Source organism: Poecile atricapillus, chromosome 1 (assembly GCF_030490865.1).
Source record: "Poecile atricapillus isolate bPoeAtr1 chromosome 1, bPoeAtr1.hap1, whole genome shotgun sequence".
In the NCBI taxonomy this organism is placed as follows: domain Eukaryota; kingdom Metazoa; phylum Chordata; class Aves; order Passeriformes; family Paridae; genus Poecile; species Poecile atricapillus.
The window spans coordinates 48,718,757-48,736,478 of NC_081249.1; the positions used below are offsets into that span (position 1 = coordinate 48,718,757).

The 17,722-nt window shown below is 40.7% G+C and overlaps 1 protein-coding gene across 2 annotated transcripts; it reads left to right on the plus strand.

The window, feature by feature from the left end:
• Positions 1–25: 25 nt before the first annotated feature.
• Positions 26–16,981, plus strand: EDNRB (endothelin receptor type B). 2 transcript variants are annotated; one of them, XM_058854511.1, is made up of 9 exons: positions 26–307; positions 508–996; positions 10,410–10,522; positions 10,690–10,894; positions 11,234–11,383; positions 12,314–12,447; positions 12,999–13,107; positions 14,613–14,758; positions 16,235–16,981. In XM_058854511.1, the coding sequence occupies exons 2-8, from the start codon at positions 553–555 to the stop codon at positions 14,742–14,744; spliced, it is 1,287 nt and encodes a 428-aa protein (XP_058710494.1). In that variant the 5' UTR covers positions 26–307; positions 508–552; the 3' UTR covers positions 14,745–14,758; positions 16,235–16,981. The 2 variants fall into 2 exon arrangements, with proteins under 2 accessions (XP_058710494.1, XP_058710484.1); XM_058854501.1 differs by having other exon boundaries at positions 14,613–16,981.
• The last annotated feature ends 741 nt before the right edge of the window (positions 16,982–17,722 follow it).

Here is a 17,722-nt window from a genome sequence, read left to right on the forward strand (position 1 = left end):
ACGCGGGTGGGGTCTGGCTGTGACTGATGGGCCAGATGCGATTGAATGTTTTAGAAAAGGGGGGGCCCGCGCCGCCGGCACGACTTTGGCCACGGGGTCTGGTTTGCGGCTGACGGACACCGGGCTCTGCCGCAAGCGCCCGTCCCTGCCGCCTTCCCGAGCGGAGCGCCCATCGCAGGCGAGCGGCGGCAGCCGGGCCCGGGCGGGGACACGCAGCCGGGGCGCGGAGCGCGGCGACAGCCGGCGGAGCGCGTTTGCCTCGCCGGGCCTGCGGGCGGGGAGGATCGGCTCGGCTCCGCTCGGCGAGGTGAGGGGGAGACGAGCGGGGCGACGCCGAGCAGGTTCGGCCGGAGGGGGCTGCTGGCCGCGCAGGTTTTCGCTGCCGGCTGAGCCGCCCGCAGCGCCAGCACCGCCCGGGGACAGGCAGCGCCCCGGCCCCGGGGCAGCGAGGAGCGGGGCGCGGTGTCCCCGCAGCTGACGCCCTGTCTATCCCCTCTCTCCGCGCAGGTCGGCGCTGACGGCGGCGGGGGCAATCTGCCGTGCCGCACAGCCATGCCCGCTCTCCTCTTCCTCCTGCTGCTCCTCAGCTGCCGCGCCGCCGCCGAGGAGGACGGCTCCCTGCTCCGGCCGGGCCCGGGCAGGCAGAGCGCGGCCGCCGCGCCCCCGACGGCCGCGACGCCCGCGCTGCGCGGCACCGAGCACAACGCGTCCCGCACGGCCGCGCTGCCCAAGGGAGCGGGGGCGGCCGGAGGGAGGCCGCGCTCCGCCTCGCCCCCCATGTGCACGGGACAGACGGAGATCAAGGAGACTTTCAAGTACATCAACACCGTCGTGTCCTGCCTGGTCTTCGTCCTGGGCATCATCGGCAACTCCACGCTGCTGCGGATCATCTACAAGAACAAGTGCATGAGGAACGGCCCCAACATCCTCATCGCCAGCTTGGCCTTGGGCGACTTGCTCCACATCATCATCGACATCCCCATCAATGTCTACAAGGTGAGGAGGGGCCGGGGATGGATTCGGGAGCGGGCGGTCACCCCTCGGTGCTCCTTGCCGGCATCCCCGCAGATGCCCGTCCCCGGCGCGGGGAGACGCGTCCCTTTCTGGCTGGGAAACACCCGTGGACTTCACAACAAAACCCTGCCGGAGGCTGGTATTCTGCTCAGATGTGGTCGCAGATGGCACCCTCTCTGTGCCTCAGTCCCATCTCTCTGAGCGTTCCAGGCTGGGAATGGGGCAGAATGGAAGTGGCCAAGCTCTGAAAATCACCTGGAAACAGGTGCTGTCGCAGGGATAAAGGAAGTAAATGCAGTAGATAATTGTTCAGTAGGCTGGTCGAGGAATGGAGGGGAGGCACAGAAGACTCTCCTGTGGGTACCGCTTGGTCCCTTGTGCTCAGCTGCGGCATGCTTGGTCATGATAGTTTAAATGGGTCTGCACAGTCAATTTTGGCACGGGGGCTTTTCTAGGAGGAACCAAGATCGTTCAGTTAATTGGTTTTATGCATGTCTTGGTTGGGTGGCACGATGCCTTCCTGAGCCGTGAACCCTTTCGCCCTTTGCCAGTGTTGCAGGATGGACGGCTGAGAGGGAATGAGCCACACCTGCTCCTCTTGCACCTTCAGTAGAGTCTGTGTTTTGATTTGATAAGGCTTGCTATGGAGAGAGTACAGCCCCTGTCTTCTCTATCCAGCTTGTGCAATCCATTTGTCCTAAGGAATTAACTGGGCAGTTGAATCCAGCCTCTAGTTACAACCTAGCACTACTCTTTGAAGGTATATTGGAAATAATAGAGCTCCTTCTGCTTTGAAAGTTTATAGTCTGGATCCCTGAGCACCCATCAGTGACTTCATAAAGTGAACAGAAGAGTCTTCATCTATCACCTTCTCTTCACTTTGTATGCATGATTGTAAGCTAGGGATTGTTGCTTGTACTTTTAGAAAGCCGCATTGAAGGGAAAGATTTTGAATCCATAATAATTATCCCAGAAGCTGCTGAGATGAGAGAATCTTCTCTCTTTATCCTTTTAAAGTATTTAAGCATTGCAAAGCAGGGAATGTCATCATTGTGTTAAATTCATTCCAGTTAATTTGGATTACATGATAGTTCTCAGATTTGAAGTTTCAATGATTTTTATACTATACACTCTCTTAATTCTTGTGCAAGAAGTGTGTTCTTTTGAATGAAGGTGTTATTTAGAAAAAAAAATAACTGCTTTAAAAATGTGGTTTGTAAAAAAATTTATTGAGCAAAGAGATCACTTTTGTCTGTTTACAGAAAAAAACAAAAAGATTAAATCAATAACAGCTTCTCAGTATGAGGCTTTACAAATCAGTGATAATTTCAAAATTAATGTTGATATGCAGTAATATACCTCAGTTTTTACCTTGAGTGAATGTCACCAAGTGTATCATTGTGAGTAGGCTGGAGCAGGAGAAATAAAGGGTTAGACTGCTAACCAATAAATATTACACCAGCTGCAAGTCTGGGATTTTTGTTGTGCTACTGATAATGCTAGGAGCTGTGTAGTGGCTCTCAGGTGCTAAATCTCCCTCACTGCTACTCATCTTACTGAAGAGCCCATAACTGCTTTATATTATTCCTTATGATAATGAGTAAAACATTTGCTATTTTAAGACAGAATTTTTGAATAAATGCAAGTTGTTGTTTGTTTGTTTTTTTTTAAAGGAAAAAACACCTATTAGATACTGTGTTTAGTTAATCAAAAATTTTGAGGGCAGTTTGAGTTGATAACTATTTATCAACTCTACATCCCATTTCGTTCCAGAGCAACAGGGAGAATACATACTGTAATGCAATAAAAAACTCAGCAGTACGAGAAGCAAAGGCTTCCTCAGTAAATCAAGTATACTTAGCAATTGTAGCTTGCAGTTTGAAACAATTTAAGAGTGCATTAAACAGATCCAGCTACAGAATTTGCTACCACATCATCAGTAAGGCAGCTGCATGAAACAGTGAATTTCTCATGTTAATAAAATGCCAGCAGTTCTTTCCACAACACTTGCCCTAGAAAGTGTGAAGGTGTCTGTGAATGCTTACCAGACAGACGCGTAGGAGACAATTCAAAAACTGAACCAGAAGAAACTTTTTATTGGGTGTTAAAAGGGATAACTGAAAAATATGTCCCCTGTGACTATTTAAGTGAATACATAAGTAGCTGAAAAAGTGCACAAATGAAAATTGACATCTCCTAAGCCAAGGGTATCTAAAGAAAAACAGGTGTTACCTGGAAGGGAGGCAAATGCAGTCCAATGCATAGGATGCTAATTAGTCCATTGCACTTCCTAAATTTGCATATCATGCAATATGTTTAGTAGAAAATGGAGAATTATCAGAATCTGTCACACAGTCAGGAGACTGGCTATGAAATAAGGGCTTGAAAGACATTCCGTTCCAGCATGTAGAACCTGGCTGACCTTTTTGTCATTCTGGGTGCTGGTAAATAGTCTGGTACTGCCTGGATCTCTGAGCTGCAGAATGGGAAGCAGAGGAAAGTCTGAGACAGCCATTCTGCAATATGTAATGTTTTGGCAGTGTAGATACTTTGCAAAATTGGTACTAATTGGATATGCAGTTGATCCTATGCTACTTCACTAAACAGACTAAGTCCTTGTTAATTTGAGGTAGCAAACAGCAGTTAGGGAGCAGAAGGATAGGGTAGGTGGTCAATGAGCTTTTTATGTCCTTCTCTGCACTTAAACTTTAGAAGACAAGACAGTGCACCTGACAATACGGGTCTGCTGTTCTGGACAGTTTATGCTGACTTTCCCAAGTAAATAAAGTTGTTAAGTCTAAACCAAAACATCAATTTGGACTGGAAATCCCAAGCTTACACTAGCTTTGCCTCTCACAGGCTTAAAAAACCATAATCAAATCACACACTAACCTTCCTTCTTTTCTAATACACAAACAACATCTCTCCTTCTTATTTTGTGATATTTATTCCTGTATATTAAATCAAATTTATTGTCATATGCCAGTGGACTTTTAACAAGGGGAGCAATCTAGGCTCTGCACATTATTGTGGAACGTTCTTAACTCTGACTACCGACAAATGTCTGAGGAAGAATATCTACCTGATAATACTGTCATAGGTTTTCTCAGAGCACACTAGAAGAGAGGAGAAAAAAAAAATCAAGGGAAAGAAAAAAATCTGGTCTTTTTCCATGTCAGTAATCAAGGACCAGAGTCAGCTTTGTAGGCACTGATTTATTTTCATTAACTTAATTTAGGGATTACATAAAAATTATGGTTAACATAATATGGCATTATCAAGCACTGGAAATACAAGAAAGGCCAGATTAGGGACTATATATACCACACAGACACAAATTGGCTCCTTTTTTAGTCCAGCTATTCTCTGAAAAAGATTTCCATGGAAATTTATTTGTGATGAACTTACTAACTCTTGTAATGCAAGTACCTGTAGGGCATGCATTATGATAAAGCCAACCTTTTTCTAACTTTCTAATCAAGGTGCTTGTCTCTAGAAGGGATTCTCACTATTCCTTAGAACTCTTGGGTACTGGTTTGTCTAATGTTAAAGATAGCGGCCATTTTATTGGAAGAAATGCATCGTTTCTTTCAAGATCTGAACCATTTACTTGAGGTCTTGCAGAGTTTATCTTAGAATTTCTCACACAAAATTTATTGATTTCTGACCATATTAAGCTAGCAGTCTGTTTTGCTTGAGAACCTTTTATGGTGAGCAAGTGCAGGCACTTAAGAAAGATCTGAACTGTCCAGTGGACAAACCTGTCTGTACTCTGTAGGCAATGGCAGGGAGGGATAAGTTTGTTCTGTATTTAGATGGAAACAGTCCATTCTGAATTCAAGTATATGGAATAGTAGAAATGTCTGAATGCTGTTATAAGTACACAATAAATGGTTTTCAAGGTGGATCTCCAAACTGAAGTTTGATGACACCAGCATAGATTTGTAAATTTGAAGTAGTTTTTTTCATTATGTATACATTTGTCATGTATACATTCACATGTATAAAAATCCATGTGACAAATTTCAAAGCAAGTTTTGGTCTGTTTTGGCTTTTTCATCTCCCCTGTGTATATGCATCCCAATCTGACAGCAGCATGGCTTTCTAAGTGGTTACTTTTAATGTAGCTCTTCCACTGGAGTTGTGAAATTGCAGAAATTCTTTACTTCAACAGCACATTATGAAGTTTCTGTTATTTTCAAGATGACCTTATAAAATTATTTTATCTTACAGGAGTTATAATAAAGATACAAGAAAAGAAAGTAATTGCATATTAAGATTTTACACTTTTATTGGATAGATCAGTAAAGCATTTCTAGCTGTGCTTGAAAGCCAGAAATATATTTTCTTGTCTAGAGGGGAGACCCTCACCCTGACATAATCATCGCTAAATGGTAATAAGTTTGTAATATCGTCTGAGTTATCCCTGACCATAACCTTAATTTCCTGGGCAAATTTTCTGTTTTGAAAAATGCTTGCCCCTGTAAAATATCTGCATGATCCCCCCCATGTCAAAAAGAAAAAATAAAATATCAGGTGAAAATCTACCAGTCATTTCAGAAATATATTGAAATGTCTGCATGTCTGGTTTCTCTTGAACTTGCTGTTTATAGTGATGAAAATCAAGTCCAATGTCTTGTGAACGAGACTAGCTGTAAACGCACGGCTTGGCGGAAGCGCGAATTCCTGCTCCGCGTTTCCCATGTGCATTCACCGCTCAGGACTGGAGCACTGACGGGAATATTTGCACGCTTTGCTGCTTCTTCCTGCCCAACTGCAGCCCCTGAGCAGCAGTGGGTTGGAGCCAGGTATCAGCCTCCTGTCTGGGGACCACAGCAGCTGAGCCCTAGAGCAGCACATCGTGCTCACAGCCTGGCTTGTTCCAGCAGCAGATTGAGAACATCTTTCGGTTCTTGCACAACTAAGAGGAAGCAGAGTGGGAATTGTGATTCGCAGGTGTGTCTGTGAGTCACAGCATCTCTTGGGGCTTCTTTCATAGCTCTGCAGCTTGCACGTCAGTTTAGGCTCAGATCTGTCTGGTCTGAGAAAGTGTTGTTGGCTGGGCGTGCATCAGATGTATTGGTTCTTTTAAGTATGATTTCACTTCATTCTGCAATGTTTTCCCTTTCCTTTTGATCTATTTCATCTTAAACACATTTCTGCTGCTCAGCAATTAAAACTTTGCCTGTGTAAAATAAGTGACAATAAAACTTGGAAAGGTCACTCGGAATACAGCCAGTGGTAGACTACTCTTGGCATCTTACTTATGAAAATACAACATTATTTTTGTCTTTGCTGCCACTTGGCAGTAGCTCCCCTCATGGCTCCAAGTCATTTGTCATTTGTAAAATGACAATCATTTTACAGCTACCCTATTGTGACTCATAAGAGTATAATTTTACTCATACAAAATTGCAATAGGCTACGTCTGTATTTCACTAAGAATTATCATTCTCCACAGGGGTGATGCTTCCAAATATTTTACACTGGATCTTCACTGTACTTCAAGGCCATATTTGAAGGGGATAGCAATACAGAAAACAAACAGCAAGCAAACATAGTTCAGCACTCAAAACATTCCTTTTTTTAATTTTTTTTTCTTTTACTTTCTTAATGTTTTCAAGCTTTTGGTGTAAACCATAGCATTAACTACTTGCAATACCATGATAGAGAGAGAAACTTGTGACTCATGCATTAAAATGCTCAAATTTCACAATACATCAGCTGCAAGACATAAAGCACATGTTTTTGCAATCCAGTGCAGACAGCTGCATGTCCATTCTGCCCTGATATAAGCTGGCTGAATGGAAGTAATGTTTTTATGTTATGATAAACCGAAGCTAATGCACCCTTTCTCTCAGTAGACTGCATTCAGTCATGTGCCACGCCTCTATAATCCCAAACTGGAGCTGGCTCAAATCCAGTCAGTTTGGAGCACAGGTGTGACTGTCTGCACCTGAGAGATAAGTATTACTTCAGCAAAATCTACAACATGTGGCTGAACCGTTGTGATTTTAAGGAAGAGAGACAGGGAGTATCTACGTACCAGCTAGATGTAAATAAAAGTTTTTTCTGAAAATTTCCTGGCAGTAGAGATTTGACCAAAGTTCTGCATTTCAGTTACAAAGAAAATATTTTACTTCATAATGCTTTTTCAGTGAGTTCTCTCATATACACTCACGTACGATATACAGCAGGAACCATAAATAAGTATACCATGTACTTGCTACCCACTCCTTAATTTCTGTGGCAAATAGATGTGAAAGCTGGAGGTTCACTGCCTGATTGATATAAATTAGTCCAGGTGTCATTCAATTATGTAGGGTGTTAAATTTAGAATACATGTAATTATTGACATTACAGTTTTAATAGTAGATTGTTACTGTCACCCCCTTACAGAAATTCAGAAGTCGTCTCAGGGAAAAGCTTTACTGAAAATACTTTAGTTACAGATTGTGTTGCTTCCCCGTATCATGTAAGCAAAAGATACTGTATGGTTATTACAACCTCATCCCTACTTCCTCTGTTTTATTACTTTCCATAAAATTCTTGAGAAACATAAATCCTTAGAATTTATTTCTCTGTTTCATTTCTGCGGAGGCATTGTATTTATTGTCTTATTTAAGTAGATTCTTGAAGAAATAGAAAGATGGGCCATGTTGCAGTTTGTCTACTGCTGTTATTTTAAAGATTCCATTACAGCACAAAGCTAAAGCAGGTATTTGGAGGTATTCTGGTATCTGAAAATACTGGTGGACACTTTATAGAGATTCTCAAAAGCCCATGGTCATGAAATGTTCTTAACTTCCTTTGCATTCAAATAAAATTATATTTAAATTTTATCAGGACTTGTCAAAAAACTCTCATGGGCCATGTGTTTAAATTTAGATGGACATAAATGTATGTTTTGCATAAGGACATTGCTGAACCAAACCAATGTGAGCAGGCAACTCTGTGGCTACCTTCAGTTACAGAATCATAGAACAGTTAAGGTTGGCAAAGATCTCTTAAGATCCTTAAGTCCAACCGTCTACCTTGCCATCATCACTGTGTTCATCCCTAAACCGTGTCCCCAAGAGCCACGTGTACATCTTTTTTTTTTTTTTTTTTAAACTCTTCCCTGAGCAGCCTGTTCCAATGCCTGACAGCCCTTTCAGTGAGATTTTTTCCTAATACCTAATCTAAACCTTCCCTGGTGCAGCTTGAGGCCATTTCCTCTTGTCCTGTTGTATCTTACTTGGACAAGAGGCCAACCCCCACTTTATTACAGCCTCCTTTCAGGCAGTTGTAAACAACAAGGTCTCTTCTTCTCCAGACTAAATAATCCCAGCTCCTTCAGCTGCTCCTCATACAACTTGTTCTCCTGACCCTTCACCAGCTTTGCTGCCCTTCTCTGAACAGACTCCAGCACCTCAACCTCAATTTCTTTCTTGTAGTGAGGGGCCCAGAACTGGACACAGCACTTGAGGTGTGGCCTCGCCAGTTCCAAATACAGGGACTGCCCTGGTCCTTCTGATACAGGCTGGGATGCCATTGGCCTTCTTGGCCACCTGGGCACACTGATGGCTCATGTGCAGCCAGCTGTTACTAGCACTCTCTGTTCTTTTTCTGACAGATCTTTCCAGTCACTTGCCCACTTTTCCTTCCTGTAGCACTGCATGGGGCTGTTGTGACCCAATTCTTGTTGAACCCCGTACGCTTGGCCTTGGCCCATCAATCCAACCTGTCCAGAACCCACCTTAGAGACTTTATAGCACTTCTGGTTTGCAGAAACATCCACACAGTAGGATGAGCTGTTCTTCCATTCTTACAATCCTCTTAGATGAGTTGTTGGGAGAGACCCAAGCCAAGGGAAAGATTTTCCAGTCTCCTTTGGGTAGTCCTCATTCTTTCTCCTTTTCCATTTTGTAGCCCTATATCTGCAATAGATTCCAAAGACCTCATTTGAAGAAAGTTATGAAAAACAGAGATGGGCTTAGATAATCTAATTACAGAAACTCCAAAAGTTTACTCTTCTGTATAACAATTGCGTCTATTTCTTGGCACAACCCTTGTGGAGAATGTTGTTTTAATGAAAACTGGAAGATTTGGCTGCTGTTCTGGTGTACTTGACCATCAAAGAAGCTCACAGCAGAGTTCAAAGGCTAAATGTTGCTAAACTGAGGCTACAGACGTTTGTCTGTTCATAGAATCAGCTGTGACGAAGGTGTTTTCTGTGTTCAGTAAATCCTTTCCTCTAAATCAGATAAAATGTGCAGCTGGGAATGTGACAAGATTTCCATTAAAGTGCATGATTCAAAGTGTAAGTGAGCCAACCCGAAATGCATTGTGCTGTTTTTCTCTATTTCTTAGTACTTAGAGGTATGCTGAACGTGCAGATAGTCCTTTTGGTATTATTATACAGAATGTTGGTAAACTGGTCAATAAAGACCGTTAGTGAGGGATTCATCTGATGATTTTACCTGCTGTTTTTATCTGCCTATGCTCCTGGAGTGTCCAGAGGGTCATTTAATTTTGTTATCAGATGGTCAGCTAAAAACAGTGGGGGATACATTTCTCTCCAGTGTTGCCTGACTTCTCAGCTGATGGAGCCTAGACACTAAGCTTCAAATAAACCCAACCCCAGATATGCACACTACTTACTGACTTTGTCCCTATTATGATCAGCCAAAAAAGTAATTTTTTGTATTTCTGGTCAAGGGTGTGTTATTTGGAATAAGAAAAGCAATGAACACTCAAGGCAGATAAAGGCAATTCTTAGATGAGGAAGACCTGCTCTGTCATTTTTTCCCATAAACGCTGGCATGATGAAGTTGGAAGCAAGAGGAGTGGAGTTTGCAGGGCTTAAGGAGCCAGGACTAAGGCTTAAGTGATATCCTTCTCCCACCAGGGAGTGACTACACTGCTACTGTCTAGTTTTCAGGACACACACCTCAGGGTCTCCCTTGTGAAAAGGTTCTTCTCGACTAAGTTTTGCATAGAATCATAAAATGGTTTGACTTGAACTTTAGAGGTTGTCTAGTTCTAAACTCCATGGTATGGCATGGGCAGGTGCATCTTTCAGTGGACCAGGTTGCTCAATGCCCTGTCCAACCTGGCCTGGAAGACTTCCAGAGGTGGGGCATTCACAATATCTCAATTTAAAGCCTTTCCCCCTTTGTTCTATGACTAAATGCCCTTGTAAAAAGTCCCGCTCCAGCCCTCTTTCCAGTCCCCTTTGGGTACTGAAAAGTTCTTACAAGGTCTCCCTGGTGCCTTCTGTTCTCCAGACTGAACAAACCCCATTCAGCTGTCTTTGTAGGACAAGACCTGTTGGAAAACAGTCAAGACAGAACTCCATGTTTCAGCATTTGGAATGTTTTTTTTTTTAAATAATTGTTGTTTTCTTTTCACAGCTGCTTGCAGAGGACTGGCCCTTTGGTGTCGAAATGTGCAAATTAGTGCCCTTCATTCAAAAGGCGTCGGTGGGCATCACAGTGCTGAGTTTGTGTGCCCTCAGTATAGACAGGTGAGACACATTTTTCAGTGAAGTCTCTAATTTGTTTTCTATATGAACATTGGCTCAAATTCACCTTTCTACTCAGCCAGTACAATGCAAATTAGATGAATTTAAGCCAGTTAAACTGGGTGAGTTTTCTCATACTTTGAATTTGTAAAGGTGTGGTGTTGCTTCAGGTACCGAGCAGTTGCTTCTTGGAGTCGCATTAAAGGAATTGGAGTGCCAAAGTGGACTGCTGTGGAAATCGTCCTGATCTGGGTCATATCAGTGATACTGGCTGTTCCAGAAGCTATTGCATTTGACATGATTACGATGGAGTACAGAGGAAAGTATCTTAGAATCTGCTTGCTTCACCCCACACAGAAAACATCCTTTATGATGGTAAGTCACTAACATTGATAAAATCCCTGGGAGAGTTCCTTGGATCTTCACAGTGTTGTGCGGATTGTAATGTGCACAGGTGTATGTGACATGTAGGTGAATATAATGTTCAAATGAAATACATTTCTGAAGCATTCTGGTTCAAAGAAGAGCTTTCAGAAATCTTTGGCTATTTGTGGGCTTTGAACATGCTGCTGTCTTGTCCTCTTTTCTCACCTGTAATGTACACCTTACAGAAATGCTTTTCAGGACAGACTGACCAATTAGTTACAGTACACCTAGCAAAATGCTCCGCATTTAATTCCTAACCATGTTTTTGTTTTCCTCTTTTCTTTACAGTTCTACAAGCAAGCTAAAGACTGGTGGCTGTTCAGCTTTTACTTCTGTTTGCCACTGGCTATCACAGCATTTTTCTATACTCTCATGACTTGTGAGATGTTACGAAAGAAAAGTGGGATGCAGATTGCTTTAAATGACCACTTAAAACAGGTAAAAATTTATCCCTGACCACTCTCTAACTGTAGACAGGCTAACTAATAACTTTATTGATTTTCCTGCCACATCATTCTGTTCTTGTATGATTTCAGGTTTAGAAGCAAAGAGAGCTTTCCTAGCAGTGGTGCTACTGATCTCATATACATATGTGTATATCAGAACCCTCAGGAACCTAAGATTTTAACTGAAAATCACAAAATTGCTTCTTTCTTATTTGGTTTTAATGTTTCAGGTTTTATAAGTTTTATTTCTTCTTTACTATAATCAGAGTTGGTTATTTTGTAATGCAAGCTGAAGTCATGCTCTGGTCTAGAAGGTGGTGCTATAAAACTGTTAATTATGTTGAAGCAAGTTCTTGCTGAACCCTAGTGAGGTTAGCAGTATATGTTAGCAGAATATAACATATTCCAGCATACATTCCAAGGTACCAGTGCCCCAGACACAAACATCAGACGTCACTAGAATTAAACTATGTTTGTTCTATGTGTATTTATGCTCCTTTCCTCCTACCTGCTTAGAGCTGTAATTGGAATCTCTTGGGGCATTTAAAATAAGATGTGAGATCAAAGCACAAGGAAATGCAATTGAAAACAAGTTGGTATTTGAAAGTGATCAGGGAGACAAATATGTTCCTAATTTTAATTTAAATTATTGCTTAAATTAATGTTTTCATGACCTCGATTTTTCATATTATTATTCATATTTCTTTAAATAAGAGATACATTGAATCACTGCGAGACATCTAAAACAATTTAAGAGATCAAGCACACATTCCAAGAAAATAAGATATTTGATGTTTTCCTAACTCCTATTTTAATAGGCTTTTTTATTCTGTTTATTAAACATTTGGATATTAGAAGACAGCAACAATCCAGAGAGAGAGGGAGGAGCTGTAACGCTGTTCTGTCCAATTTTCCTTCTCAGAGACGTGAGGTGGCCAAAACTGTGTTCTGTCTGGTACTTGTTTTTGCCTTGTGTTGGCTCCCACTTCACTTAAGCAGAATCTTGAAACTCACTATTTATGATCAGAAGGACCCCAACAGATGTGAACTTTTAAGGTAAGAATGCAAAAATAAAATGTCTGTATATTGTGGGCATTCTTCATAAGCATATTTGGATTTCCTATTGAACTGGCTTACTCTGTATGTATAGAGTTGTTCCTGCTTCTTCATCCAGGACCCTCTGGTTTCACTCCAAGAGCAGAGAAAGAAAATTGTGTGAATTTCCCTTTCTTTTCCCCATCTTCCTCCTGATCCTTTTTGGGACTATTCTTTTGTCATGTGGTGCTATGAGAATTAAAGGGGATTTCTGTTCCTTTTTTCCCTTTCAACAGAGCAGCTAGGATTCAATATGTGCAAAAAGATCTTGTGAACATCTTCCAAAAGTTAAGATGGTTGGATCTCCTGAAATTACTTTCACAAGAATCTTCTGATTCCGACTTTGTTGCATGTAACACCTGCATGAGTTAATCCTGTTGATTTAAGCTCCATTACTATTACATTTAATAGCTAGTCTTGATTGAGTGAAACCAAGTCCAATTTCCATAGTTGTAAACCTCTACTAAGTCGTTACAGAGCAAATGAGAAGTCTCACTTTAATTTCCTTACAGCTTTTTTCTTGTGATGGACTACATCGGTATTAACATGGCTTCACTGAACTCCTGCATCAATCCAATAGCTCTGTATTTGGTGAGCAAAAGATTCCAAAACTGCTTTAAGGTAAGTGGCTGCTGGGAACTGCTTCTCTGGTTAAAAGATGATGTCGGTAGTTCCTTAAATTCGTTTCTTAACATGCACAAAGTGTTTCAAATGGTCATTACATTTTACTTTAAATTTTAATTGGGTTATGGTAAATGTTCTCTCCCTCTCCTGCTGAAGCTCCATCTGAGGGAGCTAAGGTTTGATGGGAACCAAAAGAGAAAGCAAAAGAGCAGAGTGTACAATAAACCCTCTGGGGACCATGCTAATCAGTGCTACATCACTTCTTGACTGAAGCTGGCACCCAGCTACTTCCAGAGCACTGACAAAGCAGACTCAGACTGTGCTGCAGAGATTCACATAGCCATATCCGCTGCATCCTGACAGGGAGGGTGCTGACCCTGGCCTCCCTCATCCTGACTGAGCATTTAAGTCAGTCATGTAAGGCAGAGGATGCAAATCTCTACTTGTCCCTTTCCAGCACCAACATTTTGTGAGACAGACCTGTTCATAGTTCTGGCTTGGTCTGCGTGAATAGAGCTGGGCACTAATTATCCACACAGGATTTCAGGCTCTGGACTGCACATGGCTTGCAGCCCATCAGTCCTTCAGCCTTCATGTCTGCTTGGAAAATATGAAGATTTGGGCTTTTTTTCATGAACCCTTACTATCTTTAGACACTGTATCAGAGTCCTTACATTGCCTATGGCAAATTGTTAGATTTTTCTTTTCTTGCCAAACATTTAACCACTGGCCACAACTACGGTTATTGCCTGGCTGTTTAAATTCCTTACTAGCAAGACGAAAACATCTTTCAGTCAGAAGCCAGGCAGCTCTACATCTAGTATTGTTAATGTATTTGCCACGTAATTGTGTCAGCACAGGTTGCAGATGTCTTAGTGTTGGTCTTGTCCTCCCTGTCTATACTTCTGGCTCCCTGAAAGAGTCACTGGAGCTGAGAGAACATAAGAGATCTCCAGCATCCTGAGAGTGGAAGTAAGTGGGTGTGAGGAAGGTACTTCCAGCTCCCAAAGACCAGACAGGACCATGAGAAAAACGTCTGCAGTACATTTAGTAAAAGTGTGAATTGTATGTAGGTTTTCACCCTTCTAAATCTCTTTTTTCCACCTCAGAACAATGAGCTAAATAGCAGCATTGTGCTTAGAAAGCACATTTTTCTTCCCCAAGAAAGATTAAAGGAGAAAGAACAACAAGGAGTCATAATTTTATTTTCAGAAGTATTTAGAATTGCAGGCCAGATCTGAAGGGGTATGTGTGTGGCTGTTACTGTGTATAACTACTCAGTATAACTCTTCCTGTACTCCAGCAGTAAATTTGCTAATGGTGCCATTTGAGCAGCTCAGAGTTCAACCCCATTTCTGTGCTTTATGCTCCAGTCCCAGAACAGCAGCTTGCACATTTGCCATTTCCTACTCTACTCCTGAAAAAGGGCAGCTTTTCAGTGGATTTTGCCACATGTGCAAAAACAGAATGATGTAAAATGTTTATTTCTTTTATTTTAACAGTCATGCTTGTGTTGCTGGTGCCAATCCAAAGATCTGTTGTCCCTGGAGGAAAGGCAGTCCTGTTTAAAGTTCAAAGCTAATGATCACGGATATGATAATTTCCGCTCCAGTAACAAGTACAGCTCTTCATAAAACAAGCATAAAAGGTATATTCTCTTACATTAATGCTGGTGCCTTTTTAAGTAAAAGTGGCAATTACTTTTAACAAGATGGTAACATCCAGAAAAATCTAGTTTTGTATTTGCACAAAAAAAGAACGTTAAAAAAAATTGCCCTAAAACTGTGTCATGTTGAAAATCACGGACATTTATGAAATCATCATTTATGGAACATGAAGAAAAGCATAGAAAGAACGAGTCATTGTTAGCACTTGAATACTTCTGAATCAGCACTTCCAAATGATCCCCACTTCCTGTACATTAAGCGATCATTTGTATTCTCTGTAACAGTTGTAGGAACTGAAGTCACAGTAATTATTAAGCAGCATAATATCAAGTTAATTGGATCAAAGCCATTATTATATATAACTCAATGTATTATCTTTTATAAAGCAAATTAACCACCATCACTATTGTGAGTTTTTTTTTAAATAAAACATGAAATACTGTGTAATAGAAGTCTAAATGTTAAAAAGTAGAATTTTTATCAGGTATATTATAAGTTAGCAGCTGAAAATATTAAAGGATGCAGTAAATCCAAAAGTGCATTTTACTTTGATGATTGTTTTTACCTATTATTGTAAGAAACCTCCCAAGGGCTCTATAAATTCCTTTCTGTAGCCACTGTGTGTCTTCAGTGCATTTGTCAGCACTTTGAGTATAAGTATTTGAGTTTACTGATAGCAAAGGAGAGAAAAACACACCAAAAGCAAAAAATTAATACTAGTAGAAACATACAGACAACAGCTATTATTTTGGCTGTTTTTAGTTGAAAACAAATGGATTGTATCCTGTGGGCATTCCAGAGCCTGATGGTTCTTTACTGGAGATACTTTTGTGACAATTTAAAACAGTTTTTGCAATCCAAATACTGTCTTGGGGCAAAATATTTTAGAAATACTGGATGGAAAAAAATGTAACCAAGGTAAAAAGAGAGAAATTGAACTTCTATCTTGATTTAGATTTAAATCATCATAAAGAAATAATTAATGAACTGTACTTCTAGAGAACAGTACTATGTAGCATACTCACCATACTGTTTTAAAATATATTCTACTTCTGTAGTTCCATATTTATGGGTGTAAGAAGATGTGTGATTAGTTTCTGCTTTTGTAAATAGTTTAGTGAAATGTAATTAATTGTAAAGTATTAAAATGTGGGCAGGACCCTGCAAGAACAGAAAAAGATAAAGATGCCTGTAGTAAACACGATGTGCATTGCCGGGAGCAATGCATGTTTTGTATATACATGACAGGTCCTTCTTTGACTTTTCATTTCCTATTAATTTGTTACAGATGTCCCCAAAGACTTATTAACATATTTCATGCTCTAAGGCATGACTTTTTCAAGAAAAATTGTCATATAACATGCTTTTATAAAAGACGTGTTTTCAATAGGCTTGGTATTTTATTATAATAAAATTATTTATCAAAACTCAGGAATTTTTTTCTTTTAAATTTCCAGATCTCATATGTAAGGATTTTTACCTTTTTTTCCAGTCTTGATTAACTTCAGATTTTTTACTAAAGTGCCTTAAATGTGCTCAGGATGAAAACAGCTTCTATTAAAATGTTCAGCTGATGTTGCCTTAGGTGGGTTTCTGACTCTAGGTAGCTACAGCTACCTTGCAGACAACTAAAAATGGGGTGATAAGCCCCATTCCTGATGTTGCCCCCATCAAAAGCTGGAAAGTGAATGCTTGTATAATCAAGCTGAGGAGGACCCCTGCTCATGCATTTGAGCATGGGCACATGAGTGTGTGTGAGTGTGTGGTGTGTGCCATAAAGTTGCTGTTACCATCTTGCTGCAGCACATCCACGCAGCTGTTATAATGCTGAACTTTTATAAATAAAAATCTATTTTAGGTTTCCTTCTTTACACTTTTACCTTAATTTTCATGGTAACTTTCTCACGGTAAGCCATGAATATCACTTCACATCACCCTACCTGCATCTATTTCTGTGAAATGTGTTTCATCTGTTAAGGATGAATAATAAGTGGAATCATAGATTTGATACTGATCAGTGTTATTTTCATCAAGTTCTATCGCTGCAATATTGTACATGTATATTATTGTTATTTTTATTTAAAATATAGCTGTTGTATTGGCAACTGTGTAACATACTTTTCATTTTTTCCTGGACTAATTCTTTGTTAAGTCTTGCTAAGTCAGATATTTAGGTTTTGCAAATAAAGATCATATATACTGCCTCCTTCTTGGGTTCATATATAAGTACACTGTTTGTTATTTTTTCAGTATCCTTCAAAGCACTATTTTTATTGAACCTTTCATTTACTGTTATAAAGCATTTTAAAACTTCCATTCTTACACAGTTCTAAGGTCAAATCTCTTAATACTCCACACAGGTGTTTCAGAACAGGTTTGTTCCTCCATTCACTGAAATCAGTAAACATTTAACCATTCAACTCAGTTCAAGTAGAATTAGGGCCCAACACAGCTCTTTAAAAACTCATCTGATATTTGCTACTTTGAACAAATAAAGAGAAAAAGCTAAATACATTTTTTTTTTAAGGAGTTGATTAGAAAACATAGGAAAAGAGGGTGAAATCAGCTTGTGGGGTAAGACATCCAGTCCAATGCTCTCTAATCCTCAGACGGAGTCACAGGCAGCAGAACAACTGCACAGGGACACAGGCGTCTTTATAGGAGTTCGGTGTGCTTGCCCAGAGTGGTGTGACAGAGTAAGAGTCATCTGTCCCAGTGGTCTGAAGAGTTCACACAGCATGGCTCAAGGTAAAAAAAAAAACAACGTGTAAGAACTACATCACAACTCTGGGTTTTGGCCTTCAGATAGCAGTTAAGTTCTCCAGCTGCTCTGAATTCTGCCAAAACTGAACTGAAACACTGCTACTAAACCTCAGAGAATCAAATGCAAAAGTTGACGGTTGTAGAGCATCTGCTGTGAGCTGTGATGTTTCAGTGTCCCAAAC